Raw genomic sequence first — 26,233 nt, 5'->3', positions numbered from 1 at the left:
TACCTACCTTCTTTCTGTGGCAGGTGTAAGGACGATAAAATCAGCTATCATCAGTGGCTCTTCTTCATCTTTCTGAGGTGCATGGGATATACTGCTTCTTCCTCAAAAGGTGCATAATTCACCACATCTAATGAGGGGCCAAGAAAGGTCTAGATAAGGTGCTAACAAAATGCTAATGGTTTGATGTATCCAGGATGAGACTTGCTAGAGGGGAAATTTATGAATCTGGGCCAAGGTCCTTAAAAAATGTCAAGCAAAAAGACTGAAAAAAACAAATCCACGTGGGAAATCCAGAAGGCAGGACAAGGTTGAAAACAGGAGGTAATCCAAAGATCAGGAATTGAGCAAAACTGGAACGGATGGAAGGTGATGCAAGGAGTGCTGAGAGGGGGAGCCGGTGTCTGCGCTTGCTCGTATAGACTCAACAGGTGGCGCATGGTGGGTAGTGCTGGCCTAAGGGAACATTCAGGAAGAGCTTGTTTCTTCTCCTTCTCCATTTACTTCTAATCACATTCGCTTGTCTCTGGTCTCTGGAGAATCGTTTCACCTTTCCTCTATCACCTTGGAACCTTTTACTATCAGGTGCATTATTTCTTCCTGCCTATCTCAGATCCTCCAATTCCTCTAGCAACCTGGAGTTCAGGGCGGCATGTCTTAAGCCCTGTAACCAGCTTGCTTTAATGAACACAGCCCCGGAGATGAATTTAACATTTGCCTTACAGGTCACTGAAACCTTTCTCTCAGCATGTGCATGCTTTATGTATTCCAGAGGGAAACCCTACCCCACCCCCATCAATCCAATTCTGGAAATAACTGCTTTCTCTTTATATTGCATATCTTGCCTCATCCACTCCCAAGCCTGATAATCTACCAAGGAGAAGTAGCAGTCATTTGTCATCACCTCTCTGATTTGTTCCCACATCATCTCAGGGACTCACAACCCATTCTTCTGGTGGGGTAACCCATGGGGAACAAACAATACCTTGGTCACGCACCTCTACACTTGCTGCATGTTCCACACCTTTCCTTCAAGTGCTGCCTGAAAAAGACATACATATAGCTCTATAGCCAAAGATGATGCCACTGATAATTCCAAATAGGAGAAAGTCCCTCGAATTGGCTCAACTGACCCTAAAGCCATTAAAATGTCATTATGCCTATGGACAACTTTTTAAAGATCAATCCACAGTGGCTCTACTTGCAAATGACCAAGTCTGAACTGATATCTCCACCTGAGAGAACCTTTCTTTAAATACAATGCAGAATACCTGTGAAGGCGCTGACCTAAAGTGATTTCTATGGGTGGGGTGAGCATGGGGGAAGGGGATTGTCCCAGAATCCCAATTTGGAATGCACTGATAAGCAATAGTCCAGGGAGCCTGAAATCTTACCATCAGTGCTACATGACAAGGGCATTGAAGCAAAATGGGTTTTTGTGGACTGGCATGGGAACCGAGCTCTCTCTTTTAGCTCCAAAGGACAAACTTATATTGCACTCATAATTTTGGGGCTGTCTCTAGTGCGTAAATTATATCTATTAAAACTCTTGGTATAATTGCACACCATTGTTGATAAAGCATCAGCTATTACCTGAAGCAACCTTTCATCTTTCAAAACCGATATTTTCTCCCTGAGAAAAAACTGCCGATGCTTCTAAGGTGCCGGTTATTTGGTTCTATTCCAACAGCCCTAAACTCTGAGATGTTTACACTAGCTAAACACACACAACTTATAAAGAACTGGCCACTTCACCTGAAATTTCCATTTGTTTAATCAGTTGCAACATTAAGCAGGTGTTATTTGAGTCAAGGCTATACAGTTCAATTCAAGAAGTATTTCAGTGTTTACCAGCGGCCTATATGCTGATTTAGGATCAAGGGAAGTATGTATTGAGTACATAGTGTTTGCAACATTAGGGAAAAATTTAAATTTCACAGAGAAAAACCCCATCACAAAAGTGTTTCAGATGATCTCTGATCATAAAAAGGCCATCAAAATCATTTTTACCATGAACCAATTGTGGTGGCTGATCTCTGTATTAGCATAAACACATAACAGGAATATTATCCAGACCTCTAACATTGGTATAAATGTTGCGTGTTCTGCAGTAGTTTACAACTTACACAAACACAGGCCCTTCTCAACCAACCAAGTACTATTTCCTGAGTGTCTACATTGGAGGAAACATAGGTACTAGAACACACATTTACTTTCTGAATAAGCAGTTCAATTGTTTTTCTTATTCAAGTAACTTGGGATCCACATTAACTCCATCCAATGTGCCATCAGAGAAGTTGCCAAACTTCTCTGATGGCACATTGGATGGAGTTAATGTGTATGGAGTTCATTGACGCCCACCACAAACCTTTTTTCTCTTGAACTTTCTATAAAGTCTTCTTTATCTGTGCACCCAGCCAAAATAAATGGCTACTTATAAATAGTGTATACATAGCAACAATATACATTCACATATATTTCCCCCCACATCTATTGTCTTATTGAAGAGCAAGGGGTTTTGGAGTCAGAATTGAGTTCCAGTGTGATTGTTATAGTAAGTGTGACCTTTGATAAGTCACTTCAGCTCTCGGTCTCAATTCTCTCATCTCTAAAATGGGATTAACAATAGAAGTTACCTCATCGGGTAGTTCTTAAGGATGAAATGAACTAATATTTGCAATTTTTTAGCACAAGGAATACATATTCAATAACTGGTAGATTTCATTATTATTCTCTAATAACTGCCTTAGCCTTTGAAAGTACGTCAGGCAGTTATAATAATCCCTATCAAATAGATGAGATTAAGTAATTTATCCAGGGTTAAACTATTCATGAGTGGCAGTTCCAGGGCTTCTGATTCCAAGACCCAGGACCCTCACCACGCCCATCACCCCCAGTCAACCTTATAGACTTTTATAGAATGGGCTGCACTGTCCAGCACAAGAAGAGAATTCTCCTTGGTGAAGGTCAATGCCACAGGATGGGAAAGACCATGAGTGATGATGGGCTTCAGAACTGGAAACTCCTCAGGTTTCCCTAAGCATAGGACAGCTTGGCTGGAAGTATCGGCGACGATCACATTCCCCTGGTGATCGAAGGTCACAGCAGAAGCAGTTATTTCAGAGGGAAAGAAGAGGCTCAGCCCAAAGGAATCCACCTGGCCGATTAGCTGCATGCTTGCGCTGAACACCTTCACCGTAGTGCTGTAGGTCCCGGTCCCCAGGGCCAGGGGGCGCTCTAGGACAGCGATGGCTCCGGTGAGCCAAGACACTGCCACCCCTCGAGGATTGCACAGATGCGCCTGTAACCTTTCTGTTCTCCGGAGGACCCCTTCCAGAAAGTCCACTTCCAGAAGGTGCAGGGACCCTGCCTCCGCATCAGTTACTATTACCCCATTCTGAGGAGTGGTCTCCACACCCCAAGGCAAGGAGAACTGGCCTCCAATGACAAGCTTGATCTGGCCAAAAAAATCAAACACTTTGATGGAGCGGTCGCCGGCGTCGGTGACAACCACATGGCAGTCGTTGGTGACGGTGACATCAAGTGGGTATCTAATGTCCTGGGCTGCTTCCCCCTTCTCTCCGAACTGATGAGCGCATCCTCCCCCGGAATCAAAGATCTTGACCCTCCTCTTGCCGTCATGTACCACCACTACCCGTCCCGTCTTGGGACACAGCGCCAGCCCAGTGGGGTTAACCAGGGTTCCCCAGCCTCCGAAGGCGTGGTGGCAGGTGAGGGCCCCGGGGCCGCAGGGGGCGGCACGGTGGGCTGCCGGGGCCGGGCGAAGTGCGGAACCCAGAAGTTCCAGGAGGTGCAGCACTGGCAGGCAGTCGCTGGTGTCGCAGCCCCGGCAGGCTCTCCGGCAGAAGGGGCACTCGAGGGCCAGCGTTCGTGGGTGCGCCAGGGCAGCCACGCAGGCCAGGCAGACCACATGGCCGCAGGGCAGGTTGCGCGGGCGCCGCTGCTGGCGGTGGCCGAACCTCTCAAAGCACACCTTGCACTCGAGCAAGCTGGTTTCCGCCTCACGCACGAGCTCCCGAAGCTCCAGCCCGCTGCCTGAGGCCTCAGCACTCATCGCGCAGCCCGGGACGCCTTCAGCGCTGCAAGCCAGAGGGGCTGGACACCGCCCCCGCATTCCCCTGGGTCACGGTCACGGGGCGGGGCGCTTGTCCTGACGTCGACTGCGGCGGGCAGCTATGCCGCGACCTGCTGCCCCCTGGTGGGCTCGTGAGGCACTGCTTCCTGAGGGCCTGATAGTGGGAATTTACACGAGCTGTATCCACAGCGCATGGTCTGACGTGTAATCTTCACAACAGTCATGGATTATCTCCATATAGCACAGAAGGAAACACACCTATTGAGGAAAAGCGGGTTGCTCCCTATTACCGAGGCTGTAAGTAGCAAAGCAAAAACTAGAACAATCCAGTCTTCCAACACTGGTGCCTTGCAGTTTCCAATCCACAGCCCTTGATGCTGGGTGCCAAGGCTGGCGAGCGGTAAAACATGGTCTCATAGCTCATGATGCTTATTATCTAACAGACACACGAGAGAAATTAAATTTCAAAGGTATGAGACAGGTGTGTGTACTCCTTCTGTGTCTTCTATCATACTTGTAGTTAAAGTAGAAGCTTAAAGAATACCTGTAAAATGAATTCACATATGAATTCATGAATGAATGAAGGAATGTTATAGCACAATACAAGAAACCTACTAGGTAAACGAGTGTCAGATGGGAGAACCATGGCTGGGAATGTCTTCCAGAGGAATTAATATGAAATAAGAAAGCTGTTAATCATAATTGCTTTAGAACTTCATGTCTGCCTTCCATTTAGTAGTTTACAAGACTATTTAAACCTCATGACAATCCCATAAGAGTAAGTTATTTTCTTCATTCCTTTCCTACAAGAATTCTTATGAGGTCGAGCATCTTGCACAGGGTTCCATGGCTAGAAAGTGGCTGGACTGGGATTTGAAGCTAAGCGGTTTGACCACAGAGCTTATGCTCTTAACTATTCCAGTGGTTTTCCACCTTGGTTGCCCATGGCAAATACTTGGGACTCATACCTAGGTTTAATTGGTCCAGGTGTGGTCTGGGCAGCTGGAATTATTATATGTAGCCAGTTTTGACAGCCACTAACAGCCACACTAGGATAATCTCTTCGAATAGCACCAGGTTAAATTCTTCTGACCTCAATCAAGATCAAAAGCACAAAGAATCTATCCTATATTCAAAAATCTTCAAATGAGATAGCAAAATGCCCCTCAAGAATCCATTGTGATACTATAATCTCTCATTTTCAGGAGCCCTTCCTATCCCTCTCCTCCCAATAGCTTACATGAACATCGTCTTTATAAAGCCACATATCAGATCACGGTTCCTCATTTAGAAATCATTGTCATGATTGGTCACCTTCTTATTTGCTAGTTATCTGAGAAAACAGAGGATTTTTATCCCAGTAAAACCCCTGGAGGGAGCTTTAATGTAAGACAAAAAAGAACATTTTCTTAACATGTGTTACATAATTCAAAGATTATCTGTGTACTGGGACTTAATAAACAACTTAATATTATAATTTCAGACTATAATGCACTTCCGTTCCAAATAAATAGCCAACTAAAGTTAAATCAAATAGGCATCGCTCTCTGAAATAATCTTTATGTCAAGAAATACATTCAGGATGCCAAAAATGGAATATTTTTAGAGCTAGTGTTGTCTAATAGAAATGTAATCAGAGCCACATATAAAATATTAAATTTTCTAGTAGCCATGTTTTAAAAAATAAAAACTAGTGAAGTTATTTTAATTACATATTTTATTTAACCCCAAATATCCAAAATATTATCATTTTGACATGAAATCACTATAAAAATTATTAACATGATATTTCACACTTTTTTTTCTAGTACTAATTAAAATCCAGTTTGTATTTTACAGTCACAGCACATTCAATTAGTCTAGCCCCATATCAAGTGCTCAGTAACCCCATGTGCCTGGTGGCTACGGCATGAAACACTTATAGATCTAGACCAAGTCTGTGCTATGAAATATTGCCTTCTCGAGATGCTTTTCCAGACTGATTTCATTGATCCTTGACTTCCTTCTAAATTGTCTCTGCTCCAACATTGTTTTACAACGTACCCAAAGCCCCCCTCTGCCCCGCGCCCCGCGCGCCCTTCGGCGACATTTGGCTAGCTTGTCCGGAGGGACGAGCTGGAAAGGCTCAGCTCCCTTGCTCTGCTCCCTGATAATCCTACTGTCTTCTTGATCCTTTGCTGCCCCTGCGGGACAATCTGTAGTACCGCACCAAGAGGCCGATGGTGTTTTGCGAGGTGAACCAGAAAAATCTGCAATAGACCAGACTATTTAATAATGTTCACAGAAATCACTCTACCATTTGGTAGCTAAACAGCACAGTGGTTCTGGAAAGTGTTGTGGCACATGCACAGGCATCCTGATAATCAAGACTCTAATGTTAAATTTAAAGTGTGAAAATGTTCTGTGGCATTTGTGTGTGTGTGTGTGTGTGTGTGTGTGTGTGTGTGTGTGTGTGATAAGATTTTCTCAAGTCCCCACAAAGCTTCAAAACTAAAAACATGTAGGGTTGAGTCTTTCACAATTGAAGGTCCCCACATTCTAGCTCGGCATCCTTAGCAGTCATTTTCTTCACTATTTGCTGCCTCTCCATGGAATTAAGCATGGATTCTGTCGCAGTGTTCCTGTCCACCGAATCCGACCCAGTCACTCCCTCCCTTCGCACTTGTCTTTTTTCTACTTTACCAAGTAGAAGGAGTCAATTTTTTCTTTTTAACCAATCTTAAAATTGCTCTTTATCTTCATTCCCTTTATTTTACTCCCACCTCTGGAGAGATAAACTAAATTCTAGGAGAGCAGAAATCAGGTCTGCTTTTGCTCCATGCCATATCCCAGTGCCTACCTAGCACACGCCTGATACACAGTAGACACCCAAGGATTGTTTTTAAATACATGAATGAATGAATAATTAAAAGGATACTACTTGCAGGTAGTAAACCCATATGTTATACCTTTTCTTTGATCATTCTCTAGGACTTGTGAGAAGCATGTGTGGATGAGAAAAATGGGCTCTATGGAAAGTAACCTTGTAGGAAGATCGGATCATAAATTCCTAACTGGGCAGGTCATGGTGGGTAGTCAAGCCCCAGGCCTATATAATTTATGTAGTGAAAGGTTTTTAAGCCAGCCCTGTCCATTATTCTTGTATATCTAGGTTAACACACCTTAGACATACCTGGAGTGATACCTCTCAAAGGGTGTATTAAACCTCAAGGGAGCACATAATCTTGTTAACTATTCTGTAATACAATCCCTACCTTGCTTTTTTCCATTTCCATGTAATCTTCCTTACATTCTCTCCTTTATTTCAAATGCATAAAAGAAGCTGCAAACCTATTACTTCCATAGAACATCTGAGATCTTGCCCAGAATATGTCTTTAGTTTGACTCAAAAATTCTCATATTCTTTACAGGTTTTCTTGCATCAACACATTGTCAGGAAAGTAACATTCACCCACAAAACGTGCTAAGTATTTTGCTTATCTTTAGAGTCAATGCTGATAGGTTTCTCAGATACTTTATAGAGTATAATCCTTATCACATAATACACACACACATTGATTAATAAAAGAAATGCCCTAAGTATAACTCTAACATTCTGAGTTTTCTATCATGAATCTTTCTGTGGCTATCTCCATGGATTTCCTCTGTGCTTCCTTCCAATAATCCTTACTTAGAGGGTCCTGGAATGGCCTGCCCATCTCTTCCTGCTTCTAGAATGAGCCCTGAGGGTCATAAGGGCAAAGGGCTTGAAGAACAGAACCTGTGGTTAGTGGCTGCTCCTATATGTAAAGCACCATATAGCATAGGAGGGAACATGGAGACCTAGCTCAGGGTGGTTACAGCAGAGAAGAGGGAGCACAGGGGGACAGGCTAAGGAATCTGGGGAGGGAGTTAGTCCTTAGACAGGCGGGCTCCCAGTTTTGCAAATGTGGCAAACTGTGCCACATACATTCAGTTTAGAAGGCATCCCAGAACAAGCCCAATGACACAGTTATCTCTCAGACTGTAGATGACAATGACAGAAGGGAAGATGAGCAAGTCCCACACAATGGAATCAGCTCCATCAAGAGGCACAACCTTTTAAAAGAGAAGGAAAAAAGACAGCAGGTGCTTTAGCGTGGGTTAATGAGCCCACGGCGCAAAAATCTGCTACCTTTGCCAAACTGAACCCCTCCAGGATTGGTCAAGTTTCAGTGTCAGGCCAGCATCAGGACACTTCCTCAATAGGTGAATCTCTGTCACCTGTGTAGTTCCTTGGACTCTGACCTGGGCTCTGTTGATGTCCCCAGCTTTGCTTTCTCCCACAGCATCTTGTCTTCTCAGCAACCCCTCTAAATCCCCTATCTAATTTTGTAACCCACATCCATGTGCTTAGCTTCTTAGGGATGAGGGATTTGGTGGGGAGAGGAATAGTGGTTCAGGTTTGACTGTTTTGAGCACCTACAGAAAAATGAGCTGGATGGCTGGAAATGGGAACCCAGTGATTTTAATGTTCCTCAAGTTTGAAAAATGTGTTTCTCAGGGTGCCATTCTTGGGCTTTTTCTCTTCCCACTTGTTCTTCCTGAGTCATGTCAACCTCACCTATTGATGGGTTAAGTAGCCACTTACGAGCTGACAGTTGCCTGCGTACCCCTCTCATGCAGCCTTACCACACTGTAAGGTTCAACATTTAGTCTCTGCCACCAGAGTCTTCGATTCCTCAGAACAGGACTGTCTTCAATCATCAGTGAATCCTCATCTCCTAGCACTTTCAAGAGCACTACTTACATTTCCTGAATGACTCTAATAACAGGGAAAGATTAAATAATTATGGTACTGCAATATGACAGAACATTATGCAGCTATAAAATCTTGTTTTTAAAAAATCTTCAATATGAGAAAGGGCTGATAAAATACTAGAAAAGATAGTAGAGAGGCAAGATCTTATGATCTTAACTTTGCAAAAACATATATGTGTATGATCAGACTAAAAAGATAAGAAAACTTATCACCAGTTTAGCCTTAATTACTTCTGGTGATAGGATTTGGCTGCTTTTGTTCTTTTTTAGAATTTCCTATACCTTCCAAATTTTCAGTGAGAAAGTAATATTTTATTATGTAAATATAAATATGTGTTAATATTTTATGGTATATTTGATTCTTAAATACATCCCTTGATTATTCTCCATCTGCTGTTGAGAGGTAACACTAACATTGAAGCAAATTTCTACTAATACCCAACGGATAGGGATCACAGATTTTCAGACATTTTCGGTTCACACATTAAAACTATACATAATAAATAAACCTGGGACATGATTATTCATCACAAATCAGCAGAGTGACTTAGTGTGTGTGTGTGTAAAGGAGTTCTATCCTATCCCCATCGACTTAACCACTTTAGTGAATCTGTTTTATAAGAATAAAGCGTATCAGATTAAAAATGATGTCAAACCAGAGCTCAATTAAAGACAACTTTGATTTTTAAAAGTGGTCAGTAGAAATTAAAAAAAAAACTTTAAAGACCATGTGCCATATATATATATCTACATAAACACACATCTACATCACATCCCTTATTAAAATAAAACAATGACAGGTATGTACTGCAGTTATGAATGGTAAATATTATGTGTACTAATTTTTCTGTGGTGGAGGTTTATATTTGTCAATTCATTCTTCTGCCGAGGATTCCCCTTTTAATCTGATAGTATGTCTCACAAGTACACATTTCAGGCCAGTTTCTGTGGTTCCCATACAATTACCCCTTTAGAGAACCAAATCTCCAGCTTATCAGAAGTAGGTGCTAAAGCTTTGTATTCCTTTGCAGTTTTCTTTCCACTTTCACCCACACAAACAATCACATACCTTTCTTGTTTCATCCTATCTGCCCCTGAAAACATTATAAGTGAACCACATGCTAGCACATTTCTGCCTGCTGTTAGGCAAGGCAAGGCATTTCATAAATCAGAGGCTCAGGTAATCTATTAAATTATGATACTAAAGGTATTTTGGGGAAGTTCTGAAAATAATTCAATTGCTCTAAAACAATTTATATGTAGTATATCTTTCATCTTGAAACTTTTTAAAAGGCCAGTATTCTCCCAATGAGGTCACATAATATGTAAAAGATCAACTACATAGAGATATCTCATTTATATTATTTAAAGTTCTTTGGGTACAACAAGTTACAGAAATCAACTTTAGCCAGAGAAAGAGAACGGAGTCCTTTATTACAAGGACCCTGGGTGTTCTCCTGTCCAGTATAGCTGGGCTTCAGGATGAAAATGGAAACCTAGAATACCTGGGGCTCTCTCCAGACCTCCTCTCTGCTTCTCTTTCTGGAGATAGCAATCTCTCTTTCCCTCAGATCTTTATAGTAGGATGTGGCTGCCTCACTGCTCCTGGGTTCTTGTTTTGTTCACCCATTTTAAGCGGCTAACGTGCTTTTCCTAACTAAATTCTAAAAATCTCTGAAGAGAATCAGATTGGCCCAGCTCAAGTCAGCTGTCCCTTCTTGGACCATTCAAATGGTGACGAAGGTGGAATCAGGTACTCATGGCTTCTGGAAGCCTGCAGTATGGAGTGGGGGCCGGTCTCAGAGAAGCAAGAACCCCTGTGAGCTGGAAGACACTCTAAATTAATAGCCTTATATTAGAACAAGACCAGCACCAGAAAGCACCTAGGGCAGCAGCTCCTAAGCAGAAGTGGAAGAGGCAGAGAGGTCAACAAATATGAACCCTAAGGAAGTTTTCACAGTGTTCTGCTTTTGACGTACTTCTAGGCTATATGTCTATAGCTTTCGTCAATATTCAAGGGGGGGTCTATAAACTTCTCCACTAATAATCTTTAATATAGCACACACATACACAATTAACTTATTTTTTAATAACAAGCACATACCATCCTATTAACACGAGCCAAACAATCTAAATCATTTAGGTGTCATGTGGTGTGGTTAGAAAGAAATGTCTGATTTAACAAAATGTGATTGCTAACAAAAAACAGAAGTTTTGGACCTAAACTTCCATAATAAACAGTCATGAATCCAGTTGTAAGTACACTGCATTTCATAAGACTTCACCATTTAACAAGATTAAGAGAAAAAACTGCAAAACTCAGAAAAAAAATTTATTGTTACAGTTTGAGAAAAATATTTAGTTCCATATAGGTGGTTTAGTTTTTAAATTTGGTTCTTGATTCTGTTACATAGAAAATTATATAAGGAGAAAAAATGTGAAAAGGAATTGAGAATAATTTGAGGGTTTCTAGGAAAAGCTGGTATTTTATATAATTTCTTGGATGACTTTCTTTTACCTTGAACTCTATTAAAGTTACATTTCCTCAATGGTTCTAAATTTTATAGGAATACTAATTTTTCTATGTCTATTATATTTCTTTAAGTTATATATGTTGCATTTCTCTTTTATTTTGTAATTATAGAAGCAAATATGCTGATTGTAAAAAATCTAGCAATTGTTACATAAAATACACATCTGCAATCGTATTCTCCTCTCCAAAGGTAGCTAGCTCAACATTTTAGTGTTTCCCCTCCCTAAAAAGTTATATGCATTTTGAGCAAAGATCTATGATGTGATTTATGAAAAATTCTTTTCAAAGGCCATCTATTATATTTTCATGCCTTAGCATAATTTTCAATTGCTCAAAATCTCAAAAACTTGATGTTATTTGCTTTGATATGTCTCATTTACTTTTCTGTAAGTAGATATAACTTTTCAATAAGGTAGTCAATTCCCCAACTTTTATGTCGTTCTTCAAAAATATCAACCTTTTCAAGACATTGACTATTGCATACTGAACCTGAAACAAGAAGAAAAGGTAATAAGTTAAAATTTTATCAAGAATGCAATCAGAGTTCTTTTAAAAATGTATCAAATGATTTAAAACACTGCACACTGGAGAATTTTCTTTTCTTTTTAATGAAAATGGGGAAATACTAAGGCAGATTTTCTGAACTCTGAATTGTTATTATCACTTGTAACTCTTAAGAGTCAAAACACATATACCATCTCTCTTGAAGACTTCAAATGTCTTTAATATAAGCATACCACTAAGCTAAAAAGTTGTATTACAGAGATCTGTCCCTTTATTAGGATAAAATAGTCTTCAATAAAATAGTTTCTGACTTAAATTTTATATACCTCTAGATAGTAATAGTTTAATAACAGCTCAAAACAGTTTACTGCTGACTTTATTTAAAAAGTCACAGCACACATCTGTAACTTACCAAATAAACTTTTAACTTCAGCCTCTGGAACATAAAATGGTGGGCCTAAGTAAAACAGAAACATAGTGAAGAATAATTTCCATAGATTTAATTCTAAAGAGGAATAAATTCTCAGGACGCACTTCTCAGCTTGTTTCCGATGATGTAGGCATACTTGTATACAACAACTCAATTATCTCAATAGGTGAAGATGCGACAGGGTCTCCTACCATCTCCTAGCAGAGGCTGGGTTTCTGAGGAGATGGCAATATTGGGGGCCCATCTCCTGCTTAGATGAGATGGCTGAGCCAGCCATGGGACTTGAGAACACTGAAACACAAATGCCCTTGAGGTTTCCTTCGTCTTCTGGGTATCGATTTTTTACTGTTCCTGCACTCACACACATTCTATACACCCTCCCACTTGGCTAGGGGACACTAACTTTTAAAGGGAACTTAGCTTCTGCCCCTTTCTAGAGTTCTCATCTGTGGTCCACCCCCAGACAGAGCATGCTGTGTTTACTTCCCACAGGCCCTGCCCTAATCCTCCAGTTCAGAAATGAAATTTAAATCAGATTAGCAGAGCTGGGTCCTGTCTCCATTAATTTCTATTTCCATCTGATTGTCCCAGACTTAACTATGGACTCTAGGGGTCATCTTTCAATGAGTTTATAAACTCATTATGTAACTGGTTATAAAACACAGCACTTTTTAAAAAGCTTGTTTAAAAATTGAGAACAGAATTTTTACAAATTAAGTTTTCAAATCTTCCTGAAAATGAAAGTTCGGTCATGACAGAGGTTAAGTTTTAATGTTCACTCACATTAAAATAAGTCCGGAAAAAAACATCAGTTTTACAAAATCGAAACAAAGATAGTTATAAAAGAATGCAATTGATAAATTATAACATTTCTGAAGTTAAAAAATAGCCATAGTTTCGTGACTTTCCCGCATACCTACTACCTCCCCATGTCCATTTCTCGCCCCATCCTTTGACGAGGGTAGGTCTGTGTATGTATTCGTAGGCATTGCCCAAATCATCTCTACCACCATGGATGACACAGATATGCTCTATCCATAGCAGGGCAACAAAACCTCTTCTTTCTAATCCAGAGCTCATAAGATTTCTCTTTTGTATTAGGGCCATTTCTCTCTCTTTTATAGTTTGAGTTATGAATGGTGAAAAAAATGGGAATGGAATATGAAAAAACACGTATCGAGTGGAAAGAGAAAATGATGTTTGTAGTTTCTGATTGCCAAAAACAGACTTTATCCCTAAGGGATAAAATAGGAGAAAACAGTGCTATACATGTCATAGGAGTAAATCAGGAAACAAGGCAACTAGAGAAAGAAAAACGAAAACTTTACCTGCATGTTTAGTTGGATCGTAAGAAACAACACTCAACAGGTAGCGAAACCCTTTTCTCGCCAGGGACATCATTATGTCTGCATAACTAAAAACACACACGCACACACACACACACACACACACAAGTATGTGTTACATTTCTCTACAAAGGCAAAGTCTGGAGGGGATGAGAGGCAGGGAGGGAAACCAGCATTTATTTTCATCTGTATTACTGAGTTTAATTCTCCTAACAACCCAGTGAAGCCAGTTCTCATTCTAAAAGTCAGAAATGGATCCATAAAATTACATCACTTGCCTAAACTGGGTAATACTAAAGATGAGAGTCAGAATGAAGCCTGCTTCCAGAGCCCCTCAGACCAGAAGACTTCACAAAAAGATGAGCAGAGGCTCCTTTGAGCCTAATGTGGTACTCAGAGGCCCATCTACTTTGAACGCCTACTTCTCAAATGGCCACTCCACTTCGTGGTGCTCTGGGCCGTGGCTCCCAGACTGTGCTGGTATCAAAATCCCTTAGGCACTTGCTTAAAGATATTTGAGCTCCATTCCCACAGGTTAATTCAGTCGACCTGTTGCGGGGCCTGGCATGCTGTAGCTTACCACATATCCTGGGTGACTGGCACCTCTCCAGGGGCACATGCAAAAGTCTCTTTCCTCTACTGAGCTGGGGAGACGAGACTAACAGGCAAAAGTTCAAGGCAGTTATGATGTTAAAGCTCTGCAAGTACGGCATGAAGCACTAGTGCCACTGGGCCAGTTCTCTGTTTGTACGTGCCTTGGGGAGCAGGTGACACCACCTCCCAGCCATGTCTGATTGGTTCAGAGTGGGGACCTGACCTTAACAGGCTCATAAGTAAGTAGACTGACCAGGAACCAGGACTGGGCCCAGTACAGAATGATGAGTTGGACCAGTCAACGTACTCCATTGGGAAAGTGAATTAAGAGACCCAACGAGGAGTCGCTAGCTAGCTGTGGTCATTGCAATGAAAGCTGGAACTGTTGTGCTGTGTGTGTGTGGGGTGGGGGGTGGGGTGGAATTGAGGAGGCTGAGGGTGGTGAGCAAGTAAGAGGTGTGGGAGCAGAAATGGAGTAAGTGGAGACAGCTAAGTGGTCAAGGTAAGAGGACAGAGGAGATGCACGCAGGGAGGTAGAGAGGCCATGAGAGACAGATGGACGGACAGAAATGGACAGACCGTCCAGCTCCGAGGGAGGAGTTCTGGCTCCTGCCACACCCGGAGTACGGTCTGCCCTTAGAGGGAGCTTTGTGACTATTAGTTTGCTCCCCACTGTCTTGCAGGTTTTAACCATCCAAACCAAAGCCCCTGGAGGGACTAATCTGAAAAAAGATGAAAATTCTTAGAGAGTGGGAAATGCCTACAAAGCTAGACATTTAGCAGAATTGAGTTAAGAATACACATATGATGTTTTATGAAGACAAAGAGGTCTCAGGTGAATCTCTGAGTAGATAAAGGACACTGATGTCACATGGGAAATGCCAAGCAGATCCTGAAAATGTGATGTGGATGCTTGAGAGAAGGAACAGAGCTGGAAGTATAAAAATGATAAGGCCAAATACCATTTGTTCAGCTATTTCCCCAACATCTGGCATTATATATATATATATATATATATATATATACACACACACACACACACTTAGAGAACAGTAGGAACTTAATATGTATTTGTTGAATGACTAAATGAAAGTAACAGGTGAACTGAACTGTCATTAAACGAGCAAGTATAAGAGAGAAAAGCAAAAGACTAGGATGGAAATGACAAGTTTTAGGCACATGAGGAAGGTGAGAATTACAGAAAAGAAATGAAAGAGGCATGGTGACAGAAAGAGAAGGAAAAACAGGAGTGAGAATTATCACTGAAGGAAAATGTATATTAAGAAGATGTGGCATGGCCTAATTAAAAATGATGAGGTTTGGCATTAAACCTTACTCATGAAACAGTTTTCAAAAAATTAATTTCATTGATGTGGATGCCAACCTTTTTGCCAGGTGTTAAGAGTTCAATATTTATGTGCCAATTCCAAGTTAGTACATGAATGATATTTGAATTGGAAAATATGCAGGTATGGTCACATTTTACTCAGTATGCTTTCTCATATTTTAATTTTTTTTTTTCTAATAAGGTTAGGTACGATAAGATCAGTCACTAAAAACAATTTCAAAAGCTCTAATATAATAGCAGCTAACCTTTATTACGGTAATTTAGAGATGACATGGACCATTCCACACATGTCATTTCTTTTAATTTCCATAACAATCCTGTAAGTTAGTCTAATGTAAAGATCATGAACATGCGCTTTGAAGCCAAACTCCCTAGGTTTGAATCTCAGTTCTGTCATATACCAGCTATCTAACTTTGGACAAGTAACTTCATCTAGTTGACCTTAGTTTCCTCATCTGTACAATGGGAATGATGTCAGCATACACCTCACAGGGTTGTTTTGTGAATCAAATGTATTGATCCACATAAAGTATTTCAAACAATGCCTGGCACATGGCAAATGCCCAATGAATGTCACTTGGAAATATTAGTGGAGGTGGTGTTAGTAGGAATATTATAATTCTGCAGAGGAGTATACTAGACTTAAAGAAGGAGAGTATTTTGATCAAGGTAACACAGCTTGCAAGTGACAGAAGTCACACGTTTTGTACCCAGATCCCTATTGCAAATTCCTATACTTTTTAAACAAATGTGGTATTGGATTCAGGTCTAATTCCAAATACAAGAAACCACTTCAAATCAGTAAAAGTCTAGCTAATTTTCTAGAATCCAAAAAAAGTACAGCATACTAAGCTAAGAAGGCTAAAAAAAGAAAAGGAAAAAAAGAGAAAAGCCAATATAATTAAAGAACCCAAATTACTAACCGTTCACGATCACCTGGGTTAACAGCAACAAATGATGCTCTATCCCAAATCCTGTCAAATTTTCCAACATTTGCTCTATCAGAAAGAAAAAGAAAAAAATGCATTTTATATAAAAATCAAATCTCTAACAAGTCAAACAGTATTTCTCATGGCGCATGCTGGTACTTTACCAGGTGTTACAGACCCAAGCGTGAAGGTGACATCATCTTGTTCTCTCCCTTCCTTTCCTTACCTAGGATTATAATACTGTTTTCCATAGTTTGGAAGATATCCAAGGACAAAAATATTGGGGAGGCTAGGACGTGTTCAGTGACTGCTGGCCTCCCTAATTTTTTGTCAGACATGTAGGCTGCGGTAAAAATAACTGCAGAACAGATTCTAATAAATGAATGCTTCGTGGGTGCTACTGCAAGTAGATGGGAGTGATGAAAGACGCTGCTCCCACTGCCAGCAAGTGATGAAAGACCCTGCTCCCACAGCCAGCCAGCACTCAAGTTTTTATAGTGCAGAGGTCGCGTTCAGTCTTACCTGGGAAGATCAAAAATGTTGCAACAGTACAAAGAAATGTTCCCCGAAGAACTCTGTAATAAAAAAGCCAATAAAAAAAAAAATCTACTTAATTAGGAGATACCTGAGGAGTCAAGGAAAGAAAAGAGGGGCAAAGCAGAGGTGATGGAGAATGCAAAACTAAACACAAAGAATATAGTTTTATTGTAATTTTTTGCCTGAAAATAAAATTTTACTGACAATAATTTTTTAATGGTGCTGTATTTTTTTTTTTAAATCCCATTCTTTTAGGTCAACTCAAAAGAGGAGAATCACAGAGGTTAACCCTGAAGATCAGCTGCTTATTACTCATTTCAGAGCATGTTAAATTTTAGCAATGTTTATTTTCGCAGTGTCCTAATTTTGACTCTGCTAAAGATAAGTAACTACACAGGTGAATCAATTACCGGGCAGGCGGATAGAGAAAGGTCAGATATTTTAAGTTATTCATGAAAACTACAGTTGGGCTGACTTCCCCTTTTCTTTCTTTAATTCACTTGGCTAACAAGCATTTATTTCCTGAGCACCTTGTGGACAGACTGTCCTGGTTCTAGATAGTAGATATGCATTTAATAGTCTCTGATCACAGTGGAGACAGCCTGGTGGAGCAGAATCATGGGTGCAGAGAAACATTACACTGTGAGACAGCTTGTACTGTTCTTTCTGGTTGTGTGCCCAAGAACAATGGAGAAAGGGGACAGAGCAGGGAACTGCTTGAGAGCACTGGGAAAGGCCAAAGAGGCAGCCTCTGAAAGGGTATTGATGCATCTGCGAACATTACAGGGGGTATGCTGGCTAGGGGTGCAGTCCAGGGGTAGTAACTTGACATGGATCCCATCATGTTCAAGGGGTGTGAGACAGGTGGGGGGAGGGGTGTCAAGTGAAACCACTGGATTTTGTTCTGAAATGAGGCACTAACAGATTTACAAATAAGAGGACAGTAGGTCTTTGAAGACCAGTATGGAAGCACCTTGAGGGCTGGTCCTGGAGGCAGGGAGAGTAGTCAGTAAATCTTAATTTTGGCTGCAGATTGGAATGACTGGGGAGCTTTAAACAGGACTAATACCAAGCCCCACACCTAGAGATTCTGACTTAATTAGCCTAGGGTGAGACCTCAGACTGGGAATATTAAAAGATCCACAGGCGATTTCAAATGTTCCACTAGGGCTGAGAACCATTGCTCCAAGAAGAATCTGGAAGCAGGACTAGCCTCTTGGACTGGGTAACCTTTTGAGATTCTTAGATGATTGAGAATGAGGTAGGAGGAAGCTGTAAAATAAAGTACTATTAAGCTTCCTACTGACCTGAGCAATTAATTTTAATATTTAGAAGAGAGTATTTTGTGAGAGACTGCATGTACCGGCAATGGCCAGACTATGTACAACAAGAGAACTTGGACCCATAACCTCAGCAGTAACCATCCTGGGGAGCCAAACCACAGCCTCCGTAGGATGTGATCAACGACTCCCCAATTTTTACCACCCTCCCCCTTCTCCACTCAAGACCAACCCAAAAGCCAAATACATTCCCCAAACCAATCGCGTAGGATGCTCCCCTTTAGTAGGCCCCCTTCTAGCCTCCAGGCAGGACTTACCCAAAGCCTTTGTGTTTTTCACTATAAAGCTCTCCCACTCCCCTGCCTGCCTTTGAGCCTCTGCCAATCACATGTGACAGATGCCCTCTGAATAAACAGCCTCTGCTTATTCTCATTTGGGTGTCCTTTGTTTAGTTCCACATTATTACCCCAAGCTGGTATAGCAGTTCCAATGGATCATTCTGGTCATTGGATGACAACTCCCAAATCTACCATTTCCAACCCAAATGCTACCCTGTGCTTTGGAGATATAAAACCATTTGCTAGTTACACTTTCACCATTCCACAGGGCTCTTCAACTTGCTTCTCATTTATACTCTGCCATCCAACCAGTCATCTGAACTAGAAATGTAAACTCATCATTCCCTCGATTCCTCAGTTAATTATTAAATCCTCCCAGTTTGACATCCTAGGTTGCATTAACCTACCTGCTCCTCTAAGCACCCCTATCACTCTCTTAGTTCAGGCCTTCAAGATCTCTTTCCTGCACTACTGCTCACAGCCTCCTACCCGGTCTCTCTGTCAGAAAGTTCCTTCTCTACATAGTTATTTCCCTTAAGGCCACAAGGGTCTTTTGTCTCAAAAGAAAATCTGGCTGTGTCACGTTCTCTCTTAAAACCTTGCTGCACAGGCAGAAGTACCAGCTTCACAGGGTATCTGAGAACATAGACCTGACCCAGGCCTATCAGTCATCATGCTTCAGGAAGCTCTCCCAGTGTTCCCTTAATACCCTGTGTCACTACACTTAGTTCTGTATATAACTTTCTTTTTCCTTTTCTCTCTTAAACGAAACGGTTCTTTCCAGCAGAAACTGTTTTCATCTCTTCAATGTCTGATGCAGGGTGTGACACAAGACAGGTTTTCAGAGATGCCTGTGCACAAATAAAAATTAACACAAAACCAAACTGAAAACATGAGTACAGACAGGTTTTGTCCTCGGCTTTTATATATATTCGTCCACGCCTAGTTATCATCCATCTTTTTGAGTCCTAGCCTCTTATACTATATAATGTCTAAGTGAATCTTATACATACTCTTAGAGTATCCTCACTTACTCATGCTGAGAAAACATTTTTTTTTGTGGGGGGGGGGTATGAAAATAATTACCAAAAACAAAACAAACCTTGAATACTTTCGCTCCAGGAATTTCCATGATTGGTTCTTCTGAGTAAGAAAGATTCTGTTCTGTAAAAAAGTCCCGTATCGCAAGCTCACTGATTTCCACACCAACTACACTGTGTCCTTGGTCTGCGAACCTGTATAAAACCATATATTTACAATTAAATTTAATTTAAATATAGTACTATATAAAAGGATATATACCAATAAGCATATATTTTTCTTAATTTTAAGGGTTTTATAGGATTTCATAGAACATGTAGGTCTCTAGAAAATGAATCTATATATTCTTGAAACTTATGTTATATGGAATTATGAAAAACTGATTTATATGATTTTAGGAAAAATTTTAAAAATTTATAAAATTAGACCTTAAAATGTAAATTTACTACAAATGGATCGAGTTAGAAGAGTTCTTAATTCAAAAACATCCTATAGATTAGACATGCTTTTTGATATCTCCACATCAGCTCTGCCCATTAAAACTTTGTGAGGATGAAAGTGCCTATACCTGTGCTGTCCAATCTAGCAGCCACGAACCACACTGGCTATTGAGCACTTGAGATGTAGCTAATGTGATTTAAACTTAAATAGCCACATGTGGCTCGTAGCCACTGTACTGGAGCACATGGCTTTAGAACACTAGCATCCATTTTGATAATAATCTCAAGATTTTCATTTACTTACAATACATACTATGCAGAAACTTATTTAATTATCATATGTAAGTCATTGTATTTTCCTGGTAAGCTTTATAATCACAGAATTCATAGACTTAGGGTTTTGGACTCCAGAGAAAACAGTATCAGTGGCACAAAAATCTAGGCACAGTATTGATTTTACGTCAAATTAAATAAACACAGTCAGTTCTGCTATAATGCAAGGCAGGCCTACCTAAAAATCACTGTACTCTGCAAAATCATGCAATAAAAAGTAAGGTCGTGAAGAACATAAGGGTTGGAAAACAATATGAAAAACTTTTTCACAATGGAATATTATTCAGCCATAAAAAGAAAGAAATGTTGCCATTTGCGACAACATGGATGAACTCTGACAGCATTATGCTAAGTGAAATAAGTCAGAAGAGACAGACAAATACCCTATGATTTCACTTAGAGAGAATCTAAAAAAAGAATGAACAAGGTCATAGATACAGAGAATAGATTGATGGTTGCCAGAGGCTGGGGTTGGCAGGTGAGCAAAATGGGCGAAGAGAGTCCAAAAGTACAACTTCCAGTTATAAAATAAATTAGCCATGGGCATGTAATGTAGAGTATGGTGACTGTAGTAAATAATACTTTATTGCATATTTAAAAGCTGATAAGAGAGTGGATCTTAAAAGTTATCAGAAGAAAAAAAATTTTAAATATGTATTGTGACATGTTAACTACTTATTCTAGTGATTATTTTGCAATATATACAAATAGAAAATCATTATGTTGTATACCTGAAACTAACACGATGATGTATGTCAACTCTACCTTAATTTAAAAACAATGTAAAAAAAGTTGTCACACATTTGCCATAATTTATTTCTGTGAATTAGGATTTTCTCAATAATACACAACTTAAAAAAATTAGAAATAAACTGAATAAGTATTATATAAAAAAATATCTTTGTCAGTGCCAACATTAAAAAGACAGGAATCTAACAGAAATAAATGGTGGCACAGTTTTACACGTTAAATGGTTATAAAATACAAAAATACTACAACATGATACTTTACCTTGAGAAAGAACTGACATTTACTCATAGAAATAGGCATCGGAAGGGCTGTAGCTTTCAAGTAATTGTGAAGTGATGCAGAGAATTACTGGGAATCTAATGGAAAGTCCTAACGCTAGCTGTGAATGGGAGTGACCCACACAGCACATAGGATGAACTGTGATATCTGGGAGAGGTCTGAGGTATGTGCATGTGTGCTTTTTGTCTGTTCATACCCACCTTAGTTCCACTGGGCATGGTTATCTGCTTTCACCTCCTGTTTCTTGCAGGCTAAGCAGATACGAAATTCACATCATGCTCAAATTATTCCCTAATATATCAATGGAGTTAGAATGAAATTTGAATTTTCAAAACAAGAGGTAGAGCAGAACCTACTGTACCTATTACTCACATAAGACTATACACTTCCGATGTTGTCAGAGCATTAATTGTTTATAGTTCTAATATAAACATATTAATAACTTGTCTTTCATATTTCTTAGACAGTTTATAAGTTATCAAAAAGGAAATATTTTTTTATTTTCCGTACAGTTTTTGAAGTTACAAAATATAAACAAAAAGGTTATCTAAACCAGCTGTGTGGATTTTTATTTCCATTCAACATATGGAAAACTCGAAGCACAGCCTACTATAAACTAGTATAAACTGGATTACATTGAAATATATTGCCCTTAAAAAAAAAACCTAAGAAAATGTCTTAAACATTTTATTTTAATGCTTTGGGGTCTTGGTTCATAGATTATTCCAATATACATCTGATATACATCTATATAGACCTCAAAATACAAATCAGTTACATAAATGAAAAATCCTCTAATCTAATAACTTATATGCAATTACAATTGACCTTAGACCCCAAATATTTAAACAATCACATTTAATTGGCTGGTTCATCATGCCACTTCCTAATCTTGTCTCAAAACCTGTGTTAGAGTTAGACTATAATCACTTATGACATGTCAAAAAGACTTTATAAATATTTTTCTTGCAGGCAGTTTCCAAAGTAATTCTTCCTTCTCATTCAGTAAGTTGCTTAAAATCTAAGAATATAGTTTAAATGTTCTCAATTTCATGGCCACACTAGAATCTTAAGCTATAGCAGCTAGTTCACAAATGCTCTCAGCTACAAGTTTTTATTATCAAGAAAATGTTAATGCTTATCTGCTCATACCATTTCATCTCAACTGCTTTTCCACAAAGAGGAAAAAATATTCTCAATCCACTCTCGCCTTTAAGAAAAGTATCCAAATACTTCTTTAATAGCCTGAGGAGAAAAAAAATTTTTTTTGCTTCAATTAGTCCACTCACAGAGGAAAGGATGACAATTGTGTGATGCTAAGTACTTTTCATGCATTATCACTTACTATTATTAACTTTACAAAGTAGATAACATTAATTATTATAATATCATTTACACATGAAAAAACTTGCTCAGTCACATAACTAGTGAATGATTAATCTGACAAAGTCGCATAGCTAGTGAATGATTAATCTGACAAATCTGAGACTCTCCTGATTAGCAATTAAAAATAAAAAAAATATTTTGAAAATTCTTTATTGATCTCCCAAATGTGTAGGGGTTTGGGGGAGGCACCTCTGGACACACTGAATTTTTGACATTCATTTTATAGTAAGTTCGTATCTGGTCTCAGAAGTAGCTCTGAAAATTTGCAGTCATTCTTGTAGTTAATTCCCCTGGAGAGATGTGGCTCTTCTGAAGCCATCCACATAACAGAGATAACCCATACAATGGTTCTGAGGTGGTGCTCCAACTACCACTCAGTGTGTAAATGCAATAATAATAATGTCCCCTGAGAACAAGGTACTACTGATACGACCACTTTACTCTGCACTGGCCCATGATATATTGTTGCTGCTTCAAAGCCTACTATTAATATGTGGCTCAACAGCCTAGCTCACTTATTAATTTCTCTCAACTTCTCGTCTTCCACCATATAGATAATACTTTAACATTTGAACATTTGCTGTTGGAAAACAAAGTCATCGTTTTTCAGTATAAAGGGATATAAGCATTAACGCCACTTGAGCATCTGCTATATGTATAAATATGCATGTCCAAAACATAGATGCTATAGGGGCTTTTAAAAAACAAGCTATATTTCATAAATCTAATATGCCTTCAACTGCACATCACACCATTATCTATACTCCATGGGAAGAGATAACATTGCCAATTCACTTGACATGCCACAGATACATTCTGATTTCAGAGATGCTAAAATCTGAAAAATGAAAAATGTACATCTTAAAATTGGTCAAATAATGTGTACCTATATTTTTATTTCCATTTGCAAAGTCAATTTCTGATAGAGCATTTCTCTGTATATACCAAACATTTCTTACTGGTGTCCTTGCTCTTGATGAAATGTAATATTGCGGTCCACCCACTTTTTTTGCCATTCTTCCAGAGTTCGTACTTGGTTTTTCTGTACCTCAGTATTGGGGTGCTTTTCGATGTCAAGTAAAGTTCTTGTATCATCCATAGTTTTGTGGATACCCTTGTCTCACAAGCAGATGTCTCCAAGACTTAAATGGAAAATATCTGCAATGTTGACATTTAAAGGCATGACAATTATGTTTAGGCATGAAATAAAAATCATTATCCTCAGCAGCATGACTTTTTAAAAGTATTTCAACATCCAAGACAAAGCATACAAAAAAATCACTTTTCAGTGAGTCTGATGATAGAGGCACAGCTCACATTACATGTTAGGAAAGATCTTTATTTTTTTATTAAACATATTATTTTCAATATGATTAAATCATATAGGTTTCAAGTGTACAATTCAATAATATGTCCTATGTATATTGCATTGTGTTTACTACTGAAAGTTAAATTTCCTTCCATCACCAAGAAAGATCTTTAAATTGAATTATACCTTAACATTAAACTAAATGGATTTGATTTGTTAAAAAGAAAAAAAGAAAACAAAAACAGATATTTCACACTGAACTTTTGTAAGCTTAGAATTTTTTCTAGCAATCACTCTTTAAAAAATTTTTTTAATGTTTACTTATTTTATCAATGTTGTAACACATAATTTAAAGAATTCGACAGTTATGAAAACAACAATTCCCATTCTCAAATGAGAGAGGTAACTATCTTTAATTCTTTTATCTGAGTTTTGAAACCTAACTCTAGATTTCAAAATAACATGCTTATTTTGTATCTTCTTGATTTTTCATTTCTAGGTGGCTTCTAGAGAAGATGAGCATTTAGCTTTCTTTCAACTTCCCAACACGCATACAGACCCTTCTCATTTTTCCTATCCTTTCGAGAGACATAGCAGATTTTTGATTAAATATGTAGAGTACACATTAGTGTGAGTCGGTAAATACCACTTACAATTAAGTCATGGAGAATTTTATGATTACTTTTCCTTTGCTGTACAACTTTTTTATTCTGTAGGTAATAATTGTCTTGCTTTTCCATTTACAAAATGTCTATGTATATAGTAGTTTGGATTATACTAGCATGCTATTATTGATAGGTCTAATTTAATAAGTTATTCGTGAAAACAGTAAACATTGCATAAAAGTAAATGTTTCAGGAAAGGTCCTTCTTTGGCATCAGTGTGCTTAGGATTTAACGAGAAGGCACATCTTTGGAGTTGGGAATATAAATTCACATCTCAGCATTGTTAACAAATGGCTTTTGCAAGGCCCTGATGCCATCAAGAGGTGACTCTCAGAGTTTTCTGAGAGGTCAGAAAAGCATAAGAGAGTTGCTTTTCAGGCAGAATTTTTGAAATCTAGGCTTGAGCCTTCATTAAGCAGTTTAAGTAAGGAGCATAATTTTATTACAGAGGCAAGGCAATCTAGAATTATACAACTCTATCCCTCTCACACAACTTGAAATATAACAACACTATGACTATAATAGCTTAATCACGCCTTAGATGTTCTAGCAGCTTCTTAACTTGCCCATCTCCTTTCCTGGAGAAATAAAGTCTCGTTTATAAGAAGATAAAAGTGCAAATTATAAGAAACGGGAAAAGCAAGCTTCACTATCATTCCTACCCATACACGGAAACAGAAGATGTGATAGTTTGTGGTCGTTCAAGTCCTCCGTGGGTAGGACTCCAAGTCTGGTTTCTTCCTCCACCTTTTCAAAAAAACACGCTTCTGCTTTAGATTTATTTTTAAACTTTGCTAAATTGAAGTATAACTTCCCTGAAGTGCACAAATTTTGAGTACGGCTCATTGATTTTTATAAAGGCATACACCTGTGTAACCACCAATGCATACAATATTTACAGCACCCAGTGTCCACCACTTCCATCGCACACTATTCCGGCAGGCACTTCTCTTTTCTTAAAAACCACTAATACACAACAATGCTTAGGTTTCACTTAAAGTCATGGAATAACGAGGTCATTTTTCCCAGTTCTCGCCCTGCTCCCTCAACCCCATTTTAGTGCGTGGACTGTTGGGCTGTCCGTGCTTGTTACGCTGCCCTATTCAGGAATGCTATCACAGGCTCACACTTAGCAAATCCTTGCATGTCTCACTCGAATCTTCTCTCTGCGTCACGGAGCTTACCTCGCTCGGCGCCCGCTGCGTACAGCTGGCTCAGTATGGGACCTTGCGCCCCTACCTCCTGCCCGCGCCACGCCCCGGGCCCCGCCCCCCGGAGCCGCCCCCGCACCAGCGTCCAGACCCCCGCCTCCTCATTAG

General features: G+C 39.4%; 2 protein-coding genes across 7 annotated transcripts; both read right to left on the bottom strand.

Moving 5' to 3' along the window:
- Positions 1–2,754: 2,754 nt before the first annotated feature.
- NHLRC1 (NHL repeat containing E3 ubiquitin protein ligase 1) lies at positions 2,755–4,371 on the bottom strand. The gene has a single exon (XM_016155881.2). The coding sequence runs from the start codon at positions 4,130–4,132 to the stop codon at positions 2,885–2,887; it is 1,248 nt and encodes a 415-aa protein (XP_016011367.2). The 5' UTR covers positions 4,133–4,371; the 3' UTR covers positions 2,755–2,884.
- A 1,540-nt stretch (positions 4,372–5,911) lies between these two features.
- TPMT (thiopurine S-methyltransferase) lies at positions 5,912–26,173 on the bottom strand. Of its 6 annotated transcripts, XM_016155862.2 has the most exons (10): positions 26,099–26,115; positions 25,577–25,661; positions 23,900–24,098; positions 22,707–22,799; positions 19,814–19,946; positions 17,079–17,131; positions 16,551–16,625; positions 13,668–13,753; positions 12,322–12,366; positions 6,332–11,894 (listed from the first exon to the last, which is right to left on the bottom strand). In XM_016155862.2, exons 3-10 carry the CDS (start codon positions 24,037–24,039, stop codon positions 11,782–11,784), a joined length of 738 nt encoding a protein of 245 aa, XP_016011348.1. In that variant the 5' UTR covers positions 24,040–24,098; positions 25,577–25,661; positions 26,099–26,115; the 3' UTR covers positions 6,332–11,781. The 6 variants fall into 6 exon arrangements, with proteins under 6 accessions (XP_016011351.1, XP_016011353.1, XP_016011352.1 ...); XM_016155865.2 differs by lacking the exon at positions 26,099–26,115 and having other exon boundaries at positions 5,912–11,894; positions 23,989–24,098; positions 25,577–26,092; XM_016155867.2 differs by lacking the exon at positions 26,099–26,115 and having other exon boundaries at positions 5,912–11,894; positions 23,989–24,098; positions 25,583–26,092.
- Positions 26,174–26,233: the final 60 nt, after the last annotated feature.

Source organism: Rousettus aegyptiacus, unplaced genomic scaffold, assembly GCF_014176215.1.
Source record: "Rousettus aegyptiacus isolate mRouAeg1 unplaced genomic scaffold, mRouAeg1.p scaffold_m13_p_1, whole genome shotgun sequence".
Taxonomy (NCBI): domain Eukaryota; kingdom Metazoa; phylum Chordata; class Mammalia; order Chiroptera; family Pteropodidae; genus Rousettus; species Rousettus aegyptiacus.
The sequence above is the reverse complement of the archived record's forward strand: the minus strand, read 5'-3'. Positions and strand labels throughout refer to the sequence as shown.